The sequence below is a fragment of the Aegilops tauschii genome, chromosome 7 (assembly GCF_002575655.3).
Source record: "Aegilops tauschii subsp. strangulata cultivar AL8/78 chromosome 7, Aet v6.0, whole genome shotgun sequence".
In the NCBI taxonomy this organism is placed as follows: domain Eukaryota; kingdom Viridiplantae; phylum Streptophyta; class Magnoliopsida; order Poales; family Poaceae; genus Aegilops; species Aegilops tauschii.
Genome location: NC_053041.3, coordinates 574,608,772 through 574,624,163, shown reverse-complemented (window position 1 = coordinate 574,624,163; position 15,392 = coordinate 574,608,772). Strand labels below are relative to the sequence as shown.

General features: G+C 45.6%; 1 protein-coding gene across 1 annotated transcript in view; it reads right to left on the bottom strand.

Moving 5' to 3' along the window:
* Window positions 1-2,713: 2,713 nt before the first annotated feature.
* The window catches only part of LOC109750536 (BEACH domain-containing protein B), a 31,399-nt gene continuing 18,720 nt past the window's right edge, over window positions 2,714-15,392 (bottom strand). Inside the window, exons 22-40 of the mRNA XM_020309495.4 lie at window positions 14,934-15,177; window positions 14,622-14,825; window positions 14,332-14,553; window positions 14,064-14,240; window positions 13,868-13,980; window positions 10,203-10,646; window positions 9,922-10,132; window positions 9,411-9,632; window positions 8,314-8,769; window positions 7,948-8,238; window positions 7,418-7,870; window positions 7,288-7,334; window positions 7,093-7,186; window positions 6,693-6,899; window positions 6,074-6,199; window positions 5,619-5,990; window positions 5,299-5,530; window positions 3,642-4,406; window positions 2,714-3,162 (exon numbers count right to left, since the gene is read on the bottom strand). Of these exons, the coding sequence (XP_020165084.1) occupies window positions 3,709-4,406; window positions 5,299-5,530; window positions 5,619-5,990; window positions 6,074-6,199; window positions 6,693-6,899; window positions 7,093-7,186; window positions 7,288-7,334; window positions 7,418-7,870; window positions 7,948-8,238; window positions 8,314-8,769; window positions 9,411-9,632; window positions 9,922-10,132; window positions 10,203-10,646; window positions 13,868-13,980; window positions 14,064-14,240; window positions 14,332-14,553; window positions 14,622-14,825; window positions 14,934-15,177 (4,813 nt within the window). The 3' untranslated portion in view covers window positions 2,714-3,162; window positions 3,642-3,708. The remainder of the gene's footprint in view (window positions 3,163-3,641; window positions 4,407-5,298; window positions 5,531-5,618; window positions 5,991-6,073; window positions 6,200-6,692; window positions 6,900-7,092; window positions 7,187-7,287; window positions 7,335-7,417; window positions 7,871-7,947; window positions 8,239-8,313; window positions 8,770-9,410; window positions 9,633-9,921; window positions 10,133-10,202; window positions 10,647-13,867; window positions 13,981-14,063; window positions 14,241-14,331; window positions 14,554-14,621; window positions 14,826-14,933; window positions 15,178-15,392) is intronic.

Sequence of the window (15,392 nt, the reverse complement as noted above, 5' to 3'; positions counted from 1 at the left end):
CGCGCATATGGTCACGCCAAGCAGAACAGGGGAGGTGAGCCAAGGTAAGACCAAAGCCCAAGATAATAAGAAGCAACGCCAAGGCCAAGACCACAAAAAGCAGAGGGACGAAGCAGGTTCCCCCGGCAAGACCCTTGCTTGGGCAGCCTCAGCAGCCCCGGCAAGACCCTTGCCGGGGCAGCTCGCCCCACACCAACAGAGTGAGCCACCCTTGAGCCCACGGTCCCCAATGCCATCATCCACGTGAGGCCAGGGCTCGGGAAGGCACCTCTGTGGTGGCATGCAGATCTTTGTAAAGACATATTCGAGATCAGATTAAGATTAGAAGACGACGATCCTCGGCAAGATCCTTGCTGAGGAAGGCCACCAGACCCCCAGCAAGGCCCTTGCCGGGGAGGACAGCGCGCCACGGCAAGACCCTTGCCGGGCCACCCGGCAAGGCCCTTGCCGGGCCACCCGACAAGGCCATCACCAAGGACGCCAGCAGGGCCACCGCCAGGCCCACGCCGACCAAGCTTCCACCACCGTTCACATGCAGCTGTCAGCCCAACCAGCTGGGCGGGCACCTGCGTGGCAACATGCAGCCCCCAGGCCAACTCATCGAGCGCCTGCGTGGCAGCATGCAGATCTTCGTGAAGGCTCCACCACCGCGCCACCTCAGCTGCCTGCCTACATGGCGCCGCACGCATCGCTGGCTAAGGCGCGTGTCGAAGCGAGGAGGAGCGGCGACGGACGGGACGGGCCTCGCCCCCGTCCCCGATAAAGCAAGGGGACACCTAAGCTACGCATTAAATGCGTATTGTCCTGTAATACGAGCGATAGGCTCAGGGCACTGTACGCCTTTCCACCTCCTGTGTGCCACTGTGGCAGCCCCTTCTGACTATAAAAGGAGGCCCATGGCATACCGGAGAAGGATTCGGCTCTTTTGAACCACGCACTGACCACAGCTAGTTCAAGAGCTCAGGAACTCTCTGAAATACACCCACCAAAGCAGGACTAGGGTTTTACGCATCCTCGCGGCCCGAACCTGGGTAAACGATCCTTGTGCTGTCTACTAGCCCTGCTCTTCTTGCAACCCCGCGCCCCGGCAACCGTAGTAGGGATTCTTGTGATCCCATAGGTGTCGTTCCACACCGACAAGAGCATTCCCATGCTTGCAAAGGTGCTTTCCAGTGGCATCAATGCCTGACCAATCCCTGTCCTCTATTGTTGCTGGGCGCTAAGCAGAGCAAAGGGGAGAAAATCAAAACAAATGCAATCTCTCATCTGAAAATCAAAAATAGCAAACCCTAACCCTAGGCAGAGAGGTAATGATACTCACATATGGTTCCTCATCGACTCCGAGCTCGTCTCGCCGTCATTCCACGACACCATGACTGCGGTGGTTGTCGGCAACTGATTTCAGCTGGCAACGGCGGCGGCGGCGGGGAAGATGAACTAGGTCCCTGGGAAGAGAGGAAGAGGGGGGGGGGACGGGAAGAGAGGAAGAGGCGGGCACGAGCTGGTCCGGTCGAACCAGGTCAAGGGAGCACCGCTAACGGGCGTCAGGCGCGCGCCGTCTGCCCCATGCCACGTGGCCTGACGGTTGGGCCCGACCCGTCACGTTTTCTGCCAAAACGCGGTCAATCGACCAGTTAGTGCTTTGTGCAACAAAATTACTCAAAAACGGTGGTTTCTGCAAACTTTTATGAAAACGGTGGTTTTTCGCACCAAGCGACGCAATTGTGGTGGTTTTTTGCAAATTACTCAGGAAAACAAGATGAAGTAAATCTGCGACAACACAATTCGCAATAGATAATTCCACGAGCCGATGGCCTAGCCTAGTTAATCGCTAGCTCTTGCAAGGACCTGGAGAGGAGATGGAGGTATGCTCGCCATCACGTTTTAGTTTCACGTCCGGTGCCAGGCCCACCATGATCGACGTCTGATCGAGCGGCTTCAGGAACGACGGATCCTCCCCTCTGGCGGCAGCCTCCTCCACCTCTCGAGACCTCTTGGCCCAGCGTACGAGCGCCCTCGCCTGCTCCTCCCGACCCCAAGTACCGAGAGTTTCTCCTTCCTCGACGCCGGCGGCAACAACCTTCTCCAGAACCACGAGGCTTGGTAGGTTCGTGAACCTGGCCGGCAAGGATCTGGGTGGAGAGGAAAGAGGGAGAGGGAGCGAGCAAGGTCTTGGATTGGTAGACGGAAAGGGAGAATGTGGAGGTGGAGCTGGCTTGTTTTTAAAGTTCTTGGGTGATTAGAATCATTTCCCAATGTTTTTATAGTATTATAGTTCACACACAATTTTCTTACACATCCACATGGAATACAACTCAAAAGGAAACTCTTGCAAAAGTGCTATAGACCATCGTAGTAGTACCTACTGTCCATAAATGTAGTACACATTAGTGTAGAAATAGAATACAAATTTGTATAAAAACACAAAATTTGCAGTGCATACACTAGTGCAAAATGCAGTAGCAGTGCATACACTAGTGCAAAATGCAGTAGAAGACGAATGTGGCTGAGACGAATACAATTGGGGCCCGGTTTTGAAGATCTCATAAGAACTAATGCAATAGTGAAAATGGATTCTGATCTAGACACTTTTTTTTCCTGGAATCTTTTTGATTTTGAGGAATCTAATTATTATTTTTCTGAGGAATCGATCTAGACACTGTTCAAGAGCACTTTCAAGTTTCAGTATCGTTTTTTAAAAGGCTGACATCAATAATATGTTCTAGAAGTTTCAAGAACCATGAGAACAACTGCTGGTCTTAGATGATTTGTACACTTCCCAATTGCTAGGAACGTAGAATACCCTCTCTACCACAGTGAGGAGTTTGGTGATTACAGAGCACTGACGTCTAATACATACAGGCAAACCATGCTGGGGCTAGGCTAACCCTGGCACCACCCCTCCACTACACAACAACAGGAGTGGCAGTGTGCCGTACCGCTGTGAGACGGATGTCAATTGCTATTGTCTACCCTGAAAATCAATTTGGTACTCCGCTAGTCGGTGTTCTTCATGCATGTTAGTTTTCACTACTGTCAGCTTGGTTGCTCATGGATCGTCGTCAGCACAGCATCTTGAGAATCCTTTGTTCTCTGAATCTCGCTCCATGTTATGTACATTATGCATGAGCGTGAGAACTGGTGTATTTTTCTGCTAATAACCTGCAGAGAGTACCAACAGAATTCAGCAGTCAATACTTTCATGACGAATTCTGCGCATAGTTGAGCTAAAGCTAACATTTCCAAATCTTAACTTCTGAACTTGGCAGTTCAAATAGCAGTCAGAAGTACTGAACTACTCAAAATTGACGGAAACCCTTAGAACTAAACCTGAGATTAACGCAATCTAACAGTCATGGCTGGAGAAATCTTAGGATAGCTAAATGAGACATTATTTCCTAGCTGCGGTACACTTTTTGTATGCACTATAACTTATAAGCAGTACTAAGCTGGGGTAACTCAAGGTTCAGTTCGTTTTGCTGGTTTAAGAGATGAAAATAGAAGGAAGTACTAAAATATAAAGAGATGGTGTAAAATACACATCATACTTAAAATCATGAGAAAAATAAAGACAAAAATGATAAAGGGCAATTGAGTGAGACGAGCGTGAGAAAAGACTTATCAATTCAAACTTGGTGTACCTTGTGCTTCAAACTTCCGAGCAAGGGTTCTTGTGAGTGGATTTCTCTCGCTACAAGTTACCACAACTCAACCAGCTCCCGAAGGCTTTACACTTGTTTGTGGCATGCTCCCTCGTCGAATTAGAGCAGTTTCTACTGAAAATACAAGCAAGCTACCGTCCTTGGTTCCTGCTATGAAGCACTCCTCACGGGTCATAGCTAGAGAAGTAATTCCCTTCCCAGCTCCAGGATACTTCCAAACAATATCAAGAGAATGCATAGAACGCAGAACTATTTGCCCATGCTCACCAGCACAAGCCATGAACTCTCCACAACAACTAAGTTCCATGCAATTGAGACGTCCAATGGATGTTGCCGAAGCAATATGTTTTCCATTGATAGAATGCATGTGCAAGGATAGGTCAATTTCAGAATACAGTACCACCCTTCCATGCCTTGTTGCCACCAACTTTGATAAACCAAAGCCAGATGGATGCCGAATGGATCTGACATATCTCCCTTCACGCAGTGTATGGAAAATACAAGTTCCATCTTTCGATCCACTGACAACAATGTCCAGTTCTGTGCTAACAAATAAACATGTTATGATGTCATCATGACCGCACAAGATATGAACAGGCCTTTCCATTATAATATGATCATTTTCTGAAATTTCAAAATTTGCAGTCCTCATTTTTTTCTCACTTGGTCTGCCTCGAAACGCATGCCAGATCATAACAGTTGTGTCATAACTTCCAGTTGCAACCACATTTCCATCGGATGAAACTGCATAACAAAAGTTTCTAACGATGAAAAGGGGAAACAAGAACAATGACAACTAGGACGAGAAATTTCATAAGCAATATGGAACGACAAGAACCATTTACATTTTAAAAATCCAGTCAACGTACAAAAGACATAAAACAAACAATCGAATGGTCACACAAGGACCCAGAAAATGTCTAATAAAATGAGATAACCAGATCATTAATTTAAAATTTGCTGCTCCGTTTTACTATCCAAATTACCATGCATGAAACAAGGATATGAAGTGGTCAACAGACTTTATTCCTCACCACAAACTACTTCACATCCATTGTGGAAATGCAATCGAGAGAGACGGAGAACATGGCTTATTTCGAGGGGCTCAAGAGCAAGATTTGTTAGCACACGAGGCATATTTTTTTAGGATTGCGAGTTCTTGCATGCAGAGCCTCCAGACCTGCAACGGTTGCAGTAGGGTTTTGGTCTTCTTCTTTCTTATTCCCTCCGTCTCATAATATAAGATGTTATTACAACAATGTTTATATTATGGATGGAGGGAGTAGCTTTTAGGCTTCTTCTTTGGCTGTTTACTATAGTTATTTTGGTTCTTTCTGGTTTTGCCGGTTAACCCTTGTAACCTTTTGTGACATGTTTGTGTTCTCCTTCTAATATAAAACGGCCCATATTTGGGTGTGCATGAGCAAATGATTGCAAATTCTGTTACAATTCCAGCTAGGGAACTACAGAAGTAGGCTAGTGCCCTGGGGGTAAGGAAGTCGAGTTGTTTAATCTCCACACTCCTAGGACCGGCTTGGGTACCCATATCTTGGTCAAAGCGAGAGCTACGGACTCCAAAATAATCTGGAAACTTGAAAATAAAATGGATAACATAAACCCGTTAAAATGTCTGTACCTGCAACACAGCCAACAACATCCTTATGCTGCCTGATGCTCTGCACAATTCTTCCATCACTGAGAGAAATTATCTGGAAACTGTTTTCCCAATTTCCACATAAAATCAAATACTTGTCACTGTTAATTTGCATAGTTGCTAAGAGCTGTCTTCCAAATTTGACGTTCTCAGCCAGGAAAGTGCCAATTTTACGAGGGGAGATAACATCTGAACCAACCCCAAAGAAATTTTCCTACAAAAATAAATAGATGTTACCAACAAAAGTATATACTAACATGTCAATATTTATATCATTTTATGGTGTTGTAGTCAGGAAAAACCTGTGGTCCAGAAAAGGTGAAATTTCCACCTAACTGCGTCCGTGTTGTCAACCACAGCTTCACTGATAATATGAGTCCCTCATTCATCAGTATAATTGTGTTATCCAACAAGCCAATAAATAGTACAGCCGACATATGGCTGATTGTGCTAGAAACACTTGAAGTTAATGTTATTGACTGTGGTGCAAAATACAGTGGATGGGCAATTGGGATAGGAGGCCCTCTTCTTGGATGTTTCACACGAAAAATCTGGATAGGTGTCTGTCCAAAATTCGCAATCTGATCCTCAATAGCATATTTCTGTATCATGTCATCCATGTTTTCCAGATCAACTGCGCCTTCGTATGTCACATAGTAAAATATGTTTGCTGCCTATAAAAGGTAAAAATATATAGATCAAATAATATTCCATTGCTAGAGTTTCAAAGACGCTGGCAAAAATAACCTAATTGCACCTCAACGGCAGGCTGTCCCCGCTGCTTGTACCCAAATATGAGATCAATCCAGTGATGGAGATTAGAGCTCACATATTCACTTTCAAGTGCTTCTCTGTTGATGTGAATGAATTCTTCTGGAGAACCCTAAATGTTTGTATGAAGTAAATTATATCAGGAAAAGTACCAAATTACTAAAATAGGATGCGGTTGAACACCAAAGAAATTGAAGATGCGCGTGCAAACCAGTAGACTCTCACTTATAACAAGCATGCTAAATAGAGAGCTACATGAACATCAGAACATGAACTGACATAATTATTCAACAAATTGCTCTTTGCAACATTACAAGTTTATGGAGTTGATCTTGTTAGTAGTGATGATCAAATCAAAAGGATATTTTCTAGGGAAGACTAGTCTAGCAGCTTCCACATAAGAAAATCCATCTTCTATTTAGAAAGCTGGCTCAACTCTCAAATCTCATAACTGAGATGGTACTGTACACAGCATGTGAATATTACAAAAGACCAAACTAATTGTCATTAGAATAAAAATAAAGCTATCCTAGTGGACAAGTAATTCATCAAGATAACAAATATGAAAATCATATAGATAACTGACAAAAAGAAGTATCCATTACCTTCGCCCATGGAGGGAGAGCAACATCACCTAAAGGTTCACCATCCTGCTTAATACCAAGATGATATGAATTTGAATTTTCAAGAAACTCAGGCATATAGAAGAATTCAGGAATAAGCTCTTTGACATCACTTGAATTTGATAAGCTGTTTCTGTAAGCGCTGTCAATGCTCTGGAAAAGACGATCTGCATGGTCAAACTTGCCACCCTGTACAAGGAAGTGTCAGACAGGCACAAATGCTGAACAATTATCACATATTAAAGCTACTGCTTTATGAATTATGGTGAAAATGTGGCATGACAAGTGCTGTATTAAGTATCAACAGAAGATGAATGACATTGTGATAAGAGAACACAATGCTCAGTTTTGAAAAATATTCTATGACAAGCACATTAACAACCTGAAGGCTACGATGCAGGGTTGTAAAAGGTTCAAGCCTGAGAAGGTAATGAAGAACGATTCCCATGCTAGAGTAGTGAGATCCATAATAAAAACTGCAGCAAAAAGATTCACAGTTCTTAGTACAATTGATGTGAACTCAAACAACAACAAAAGGGAAACCAAAGGAACTGTTTTTTAAGAGTCAAGATCTAACCTCGGTATATCAGGATCGCAGAAATTAAGATATCTATCTTCAAAATCCTGACAATAGCACATTGTTTATGAGGTTCTCATAAGGGATGCTAACCTAGTACATGAAAATAAGTACTCAACAGTTACCAGACCTTAAATCGTTTCTCGTCCAAAGCACCAACCGGCTTTGAGAGATCCCTAAAAGTAGATGACTTGTTGAAATCTAGATTTTCTGAGGCATAATCAGCCAGAACCCATGGAAATATAGGGTACTGAGTTAAATCATTGTAAGATCGTCCAGCAAGGGTATTAAGAATCATTAGATACTCAAAATTACTGATTTCCCTCCTTTTCCATCTTTCCTTGGCATTCTCAGCTATTTCAAGTGCAACTCGCCTGTCAACAAATGAAATGACACTATTTTTGTCTTTAATACTTCCTTTAGGAAACAAGGCATCATTCCTGAGGGAAACTAAGAGAGACCCGGCCCTTTTAACATCCTTTTGGGAGGAGAAGTTTAAAAATATAGGTGCATTTGAATCATCAAAGAATATCTCCATTGCAGTATACTGTAGTAGGTAGCGTATCCAGTGAACTCCTTTTATCTGAAACAAACAAGGAAGAAAGAAGATGAAAAGAGTGAGCAAGAAAAATAGAGTGACAGAGAGAGGGGTGGACATACCTTGGCTATATTCCACCTCCTGTGATGTTTGATTTTATTAGATTGGTTTTGCATCAAACCGCCATTGATTCTAATCAAACTGTCTCGACAACCATAAAGTCTCTCCGCACAGCCCAGCTCGTTCTTCCTATCAGAATCTTTCTTATCTTTGAATTTGCTGAAAACAGATGATCCTCCAGTCCCTTCAACCAAAAAATCAAAAGAAAAATGTAGAACAGTTCGTGTGATATTTAACTGCCCTGCCAGTTTTCTCTTTGGGGTTACAAGAACACAATGAACTGAACATAGCACCTGGAAAATAGAAAGCAAACAGCAATCAACATCTGTCCGGTACCTTCAGGTAAATTTTATGCTAATTTTTTTTACCTTGGTATAATCACTATCTCCATTAGCAGATGATGTGTCTTTCTTATTCTGAACAGTAGTGCGATGATCTGAGGAATCTGCAGCATTATTCTGGTTTTGGTTCTCTGAAGGACTGTGGGAAGATTCACTTGTATCATTAGTGTCCTCAAATAGTCCATAACCACTATCATCTGTGATTCCTCGCACGCCTTTCAGAAGGAATCGCTTCATTTTCTCAGGAACTTTGGTGCTAAAAGAAGGTTGGTCAAAAAATGGCTCTGTAATTTCATTCCTAGAGGATGAAGGTTGGCAAAGACGTTCATCAAACATGTAATTCCGCTTGAGCTTGAACCTCCGCCGCCATTTATCTTCTGTTTTGTCAAGTTTCCAGTGAGTCAGAGCATCATTCGGAAAAGGGTTTGCAGACCATGGTCCCCTCTCATCAATCAAAGCACGGAAAATATGTATCCACTTATCCTGATGCAAGAGGCAAATAATTACTATATAACTATGTCCTCCAGAACACAAAAATAATTACTACTCCTGCGGTCCCAAAATAAGTGTCGCTGACTTGTACTATAATTATTTGGAGGACATATAGTCATATACTCCCTTTGGGACCGAGGGAGTATATGACTATATGTCCTCCAAATAACTACATATTACCATAATTACTATATGACTATTTTTGAAGTATATATGAATTGCCCAACCTTCTCCATCAGGTCGGACTTTTAGTTCTACTGGTTGGTGCATGGAACATAAGATGGTATCAAAGTCAAGAGGCCTTGGGTTCAAGTCTCGGCTTCACAATTTAAACAAAAAATTGCTTGCCCTCTTTCTGTTCACGTTTAGACCTAATTGAGCCATACGTGAGAGAGGGTTTGGATTGACCAACCTTCTCTATCAGTTTGGAATTTATTTATTTTAAACATATCAGTTTGGACAGTTGGCTCTACTGGTTTGTGCATGAAACTTAACAACTACTCCCTCCGCTCAGAAATAAGTGGTTTTAGTTCAAATTTGAACTAAAACCACGTCACTTATTTCCGAACGGAGGTAGTATATGTCTTCCAAAACTCAAAAAGGCATTGGAAATTTGGCAGTATTTCACTTACTGCAACAATTTGCTGATCCTCATCAAAAGCAAGTTGAAAAGCTGCTTTTCTACTGTCATCTGAGGAAAGTGCAGAACTGATGGAGAGATGTATCTGATCATCAACGATCTGCACTAGTTGTGTCTCTTTAGTAAAACGCTCGTTAAGTTTAGAGTTTAGTTTTTGTAGATTCCTCAAGCGATCAGCCTGAACAGCATGCATATGCTTAACCTCATAAGCAGCCTGAAAAACAAATATGACTTTGTCACCACTTAGAAACAAATATGTGTTCTAACATCGTTCGTACATCCAAAAAAAGAATAAACATATAAAGAACGGTTCATCCCCCTTCCCAGCCCACCACACTAATAAAATGAAAAGGAAAAGACAAACAGCCATACAGCACGCGGTCAACACCATTAGTTGAAGTTGTGCCGCTTGAAACATGTCCTACTCAATGAACTGCTACAAATTTCTAAGACGGCAACAAAAGGTTCTGAACAAATATAAACATAAGGACCAAGGAACAAACCGTGGCAAGAACACGATCCTTCTGTATAAAACTAAGAATGAACCCAGCCTCTTTATTGCTGTTGACTTCAATAGAATCATCTCTGCCCAAGATATTAGTAACAAGCATGGCCTTGCCATATATGATAGTTTCGAGAATCAAGTGTGATAAAACATGGAAGCGTGCACCATCATCAAGTTGCCCATACTGAGATCGCACAACGAGTAAAGACCTGTACCAAGAAAGGAGTTAGAATAATATTTTACACAAGCTTATAACAAAGCTCAATGTTTTCAGCATACCATATTAGAAAATGCAGCTTGTTTTTGCTTTGGTCATCGTCTGCAATGAGCAAGGGAAGCAATGACATGAACTGCAGAACACACTTGGATGCATTTTCCAATCCAGCTTTGCAGAGGTACAGAATAACAAGGTGAAAGAAAATTCTCGGGAATATCTCTCCCCTCAATATCGTTGCTCTGTCAGCAAATATATTCATTTTTGCAATACCACTGGATACAACAACAGCCGCCATTTCTGCACCAGGGACATTCAGAGACTCGACCAATCCACGTGCCCTTTGCCCTAGGGACGGGGCTACAACATTTTGGGGACTCTTCGGGATCAATTTGCTTGGTCCTTTCCCATTCAAATTACATATAATACTCCATACCTTGTCAAAGAAGCTCCACCAATCATCACTTACTTCATCCCCAGCAGCAAATTGGCACGAGCTCCAAGGAAACCTGATAATTGATATCTTCGTTAGAATATCGATGTGCAGCTCCTCAAGTTTAGAAATTTAAGAAATCCGAAACAAATCAAAATCTATGGAAAGGCATTGTTCAGCTTGGGAATAATAGCAGTTTAACATATCAGCTTCAGGTTGTGTATGACTCGAATATAAATATTAAATTGTTTAACTACCGGTCTGAGCTCATTCATGTAAATGCATCTTTATTTTTCCTTGGAGATAACACCAAAGCTTGGCCTCTCGATGCATAGATAGAAAAAACAATGGGTCTGTATACAAGCCTAAGACCAGGAAACCCTAGACACACCCAAAAGAATAAATGCTGTTGGCAAGCAGCACAAGCTGTCGCCTCCGATTTGTCTTGTCCAAACAAGCTGATGAAAGAAGGGGAGCCTTGGCGCAGCGGTAAAGCTGTTGCCTTGTGACCATGAGGTCACGGGTTCGAGTCCTGGAAACAGCCTCTTGCAGAAATGTAGGGAAAGGCTGCATACTATAGACCCAAAGTGGTCAGACCCTTCCCCGGACCCTTTGCAAGCGGGAGCTACGTGCACCGGGCTGCCCTTTAAACAGGCTGATGAAACCAAGATGCTTGCTGTTGAAGAGGCACTCATTACAGGATAAGAGAATATCTTACAAGGGCACCAAAGAAAACATTGATATAAAAGGTAATCCAGTGTTAATTCTGAAGGCGGGAGGAAACCCTAACATGACACAGAAAGCCCTGTGTATCGATCCTGAAACAATGCCATGGTGATCTTGATGATCTGACTGCCTGACATAAGATGCATGGCTTGTTTAGGTCAGGCAATGGTACCTCAGCAAAATGGGTTTGATGCTCGGTCCTTTGCTCCCTCCCCTTTGCTGCCTTAGCACCTATCTCAGCACCTGGGTTCGATCACCTAGTGTATGCCATCAGAGCCCTTCGGAGGACGGCCATTCTTGTGATCCGTCTGCGGTGTGCCTTGCTTTACCGCAAGTAGTGTGGAGGCCTGAAGCAGTGCAGCCACAACAGGGTACGACTGAGGCATCTGTGCAAGGAGTGGATGCACTGGGAAAGGAGTGGAGATATGTCGCCTAGGGCGGGGACAGTAGAAACACAACGGGGCTGGCAACCAGTGGTCAAATGGTGGTAACCCCTGACCATAACCTGGGCTCCTGGCACAATACTGCAATATGCACCTCGGAATGAAAAGGGGTAAAATGGACAGGTAAAGCAAATGCATGTACAACAATACAAGGAGTGAGAATGCAGGTATAAGCAGTACTCCACATCTAGCTACACAAGACTCGCATATTTAGCAATAGTAAGAGCATCTCCAGCCGCGCCCCCAACAAGCCACCCCCCAGGCGACTTTTCGGCCGCCGGCGCAGAAAAATCGGCCCAGTCACGCCCCCAAGGGCCCATTTTTCGCCGGCTCGGGCCGAAATTGGCGCCGGCAGACCCAACCCGAACCCGGCTCGCTGGGGGGCGCTCGGGGGCGCCGGGCGAATCGTTTTTGGCGCGAAAGAGCCGCGGGCCCGCCGCGTCAGCGACTCGTCTCTCTTCTCGCCGCTTCGTCGTCCTCGTCGCCTCGTTTCCTGCGGCGAATCAATGCCAAAGCTGCTGCGCCGGTCAGCCTCCTCCATTGATGCCTCACGGGAGGCGCAGTGAAGACCGGACGACGCGCGTCCCCTCGCCCGCCACGCGTACACGCCGCGGCCACGCGTACGCGCGGCGCCTCCGCCTATATAAGCCGACCCCAGCGCGCCGGTGACACGCACAGAGTCTCCACCGCCGACGCGCCATTTCTCCCCTTTCCTCCCTCTCCTCTCGCCGTCTCCAGCTCAAAGCATGGCCGAGCGCTTTCCAGGCGACGGCGCGGCGGCGAACGGCTTCGGCCGCCGCCACCTTCACGAGGACGAAGCTCGGCTCCTCTTCGAGGCCAAGTACCCAGTCCCACCGGACATGCGGGTACCGGGGGCGTGGAGAATCAGCGCCGGCGGGGTCCCGGTGCCACCACCGCCCACCGGTGCGGCGCGGCATGCGGAGATCGCGCGTATCCGCGCCTCCCTGCCGCGGGCGGCGAGGGAAGGGCCACGGTACGTCCCGGACAGCCCGCTCTGGGAGCCTTACTTCCGCCGCCGCCATGCCGAGCAGCTCGAGGCCACCAACGGCGTCGTGCCCTCCGGAAGGCTCAACTCCGAGGGGCGGCGCCAATGGTGGGGCGTGCCCGGCCGCACGCTGGAGGCCGTCCTCGAGTACATCGAGGGCGGCAACACGCCGAGGCTGGAGTACACCGCCCCGTCCTTCTCTCGCCGACGTGGGAGCTCGTGGACGCCGAGGCGCATGGACCACGGGGCGTCCTCCTCCTCGTTCGGCCGCTCGTCCGGCTCTCCCTGCCTCCGCCCCGTCAAGCCAGAGCCCCAGGACACGCCGGTCAGCCGGCGCACCCGCAGCTCCGGCGTCCGCATCGACGAGTCCACCCCTCCCTCTGGCCGCCTCGTCCTTGTCAGGCCGAAGCCAGAGCCCGGCCTCCCCACGGAGTACGAGGAGATAGCCCGGCGCGGCTTCTCCGACGAGGACGCCCTACAGTGGGCGCGGGACGACTACCTCCGCGACGAGATGGTCTGGCAGCGCCGGGCCCTGGAGGAGATAGCCGCCCGCAAGCGTGGGGGCGAGGACAAGCACGGCGTGGTGATCCTCAACAGCGACGAGGACGACGACGCCCCTGGACCATCCAACCCGCCGCGCCAACCTGGGGAGGGTTGCAGCAGGGACGGCAGCCGCGGAGGAGGCGACGACAACGACGATGACGGCGGCGGCGACTACACGCAGTTCTACAGCCTCCTCGGCATGTAGAGCTGCAAGGGCGGCGGGCGGCGAGGCGAGGGAGACGGCGGGCGGGCCTAGTAGTGTGTTTTTTTTCTTTTTTGTAAAATATTTTAAATATGTATGAGTGGGCGTGTTTGTGCCGTGTTTGGTTGAATTTGGTTTGAACTCGCCGAAATATGTATGAACTCGCCGAAAATGGTTGAATTTGCGCCGTGTTTGTGCCGCACTTTAATTTTCAAAAAAAACGTGGGCGCCCCGACTGGGTGGCATCACATCCCCAGCGCGCGTTTTGCGCCGGTGCGGCCCCAGGGGGCGATTTTTAGCGCCTCCTGGGGGGCCAACGGCTGGAGATGCTCTAACAAAGCATTTTATGCAGGAAAACATAGGGAAAGAACTAGTACCTTCTACACTGGCCATTGGTCTCAGCATCTAAAATTTCATTTACTGTAAGCTTAATATCTTCTTTCCATTTGTCATCGGATGAAGATTCGTCTGTAGTGCTAGGAGATGGAAACTGTAAATGAAAAAGAACAGTATTGAAATGTGTGTATAGAATAAATTATTTTCTGTTTCATAGAAGTATGCTTTGAAGTTTACCAAGAGTTTAATTCCTATTTGATTGACAAGCAACTCCTGGATAAGCTTCAAAAGATGTAAGACATTATCACAGCCAGGCTGTGAAAGGAAAATATTTTCTTCCGAAGATGTCTGAAGCAGGCTCCCAACTATATCATCGAGTATGTCCCGCAGCAAATAAGAACTTGATAGTTGTCCCTGCAGATTCATTAATCCCAGTAATGTCATCAGAATCGAACAAAAGATATATGGTACCAAGCTGTTCATATAAAAGGAGATAACACCAAACCTGGTCAAATTTCAGAAGGAAAAAATGAACTGTATCTTCAAGCTGGTGCCAGCCACCTTTTACAGAGCTCAGGTAGTATGAAAGGACCAACGAGTACAACTTCCTCACAAGAATTAGTTCATTGATCTCCACATTGTCCAGCTCAGCTTTAGGAGCTGGTTTGTATTCCTTAATTACATCGAGATCTGTCGATGTCTCAAGCCAAGAGTTCCAACCATGCTCCTGATAAAATCATCCCAGGATTAACACACAGGGAGTAATTTATATAGAGCTAAGAAAATAATCAGTACCATTAATGCCTCGATGTTCGTAGGGTTTGAACAGAGTAAACCAAGAAGCTTAGTTAAGATTCTCGTGCGAGCTGAAGAATCTTGACAAGACTGCATATATTTGAAGATGCAAACCAAAATCCGAGGAAGGAAAAAGTGATCCAAGCTTGAAGCGTTGGAATTTGTATCTTTTGATGGATCAGACTGAGAATGTTCTTGTAGGACCTATACAGGGAAAATAGCAGACCACATTTACAGTTTCAGTTAATTACTAAAAGTTATGGTAAAATAATAAAATGAAACAGTGACATGACACAAAATTGTCATTATGACCTGTTTTGGACTGGTTCTACCAAGAAGAACATCGAAAAAAGTTGCACTTGAATTATCTGAGGGTGGAAATCTCAAGAGCCTTTCAGATATTACATGGAAAAACAACTGAGGTGCTGATGTCATTTCTTTTCTATATTTTCCTGTGGGTAAGGTAAATAATATTGCTCCTTTTTTCTCTGATGGAATCCCGACCAAAAGCTTTCCAAGGAGCTGAAGCCCCAACAATCTGATTGGCTCAAATTCCCTGAGAAATGAACCAAGTCAGATATACCAAAAGAAACATACTACCTACGTTAAACAAGTATGACATACCTAGATATTATGGGTTCTCACAATCATGTTTTTTGTAGTAACATACAAAATCCAGTGATGCAATGCACAGAAGATGGAAGGTAGACAGATCACCGCAGAAACAAAAAGGTTCTTGCAAACAAAACTCTAGTTTTCAGCCCAGAACTT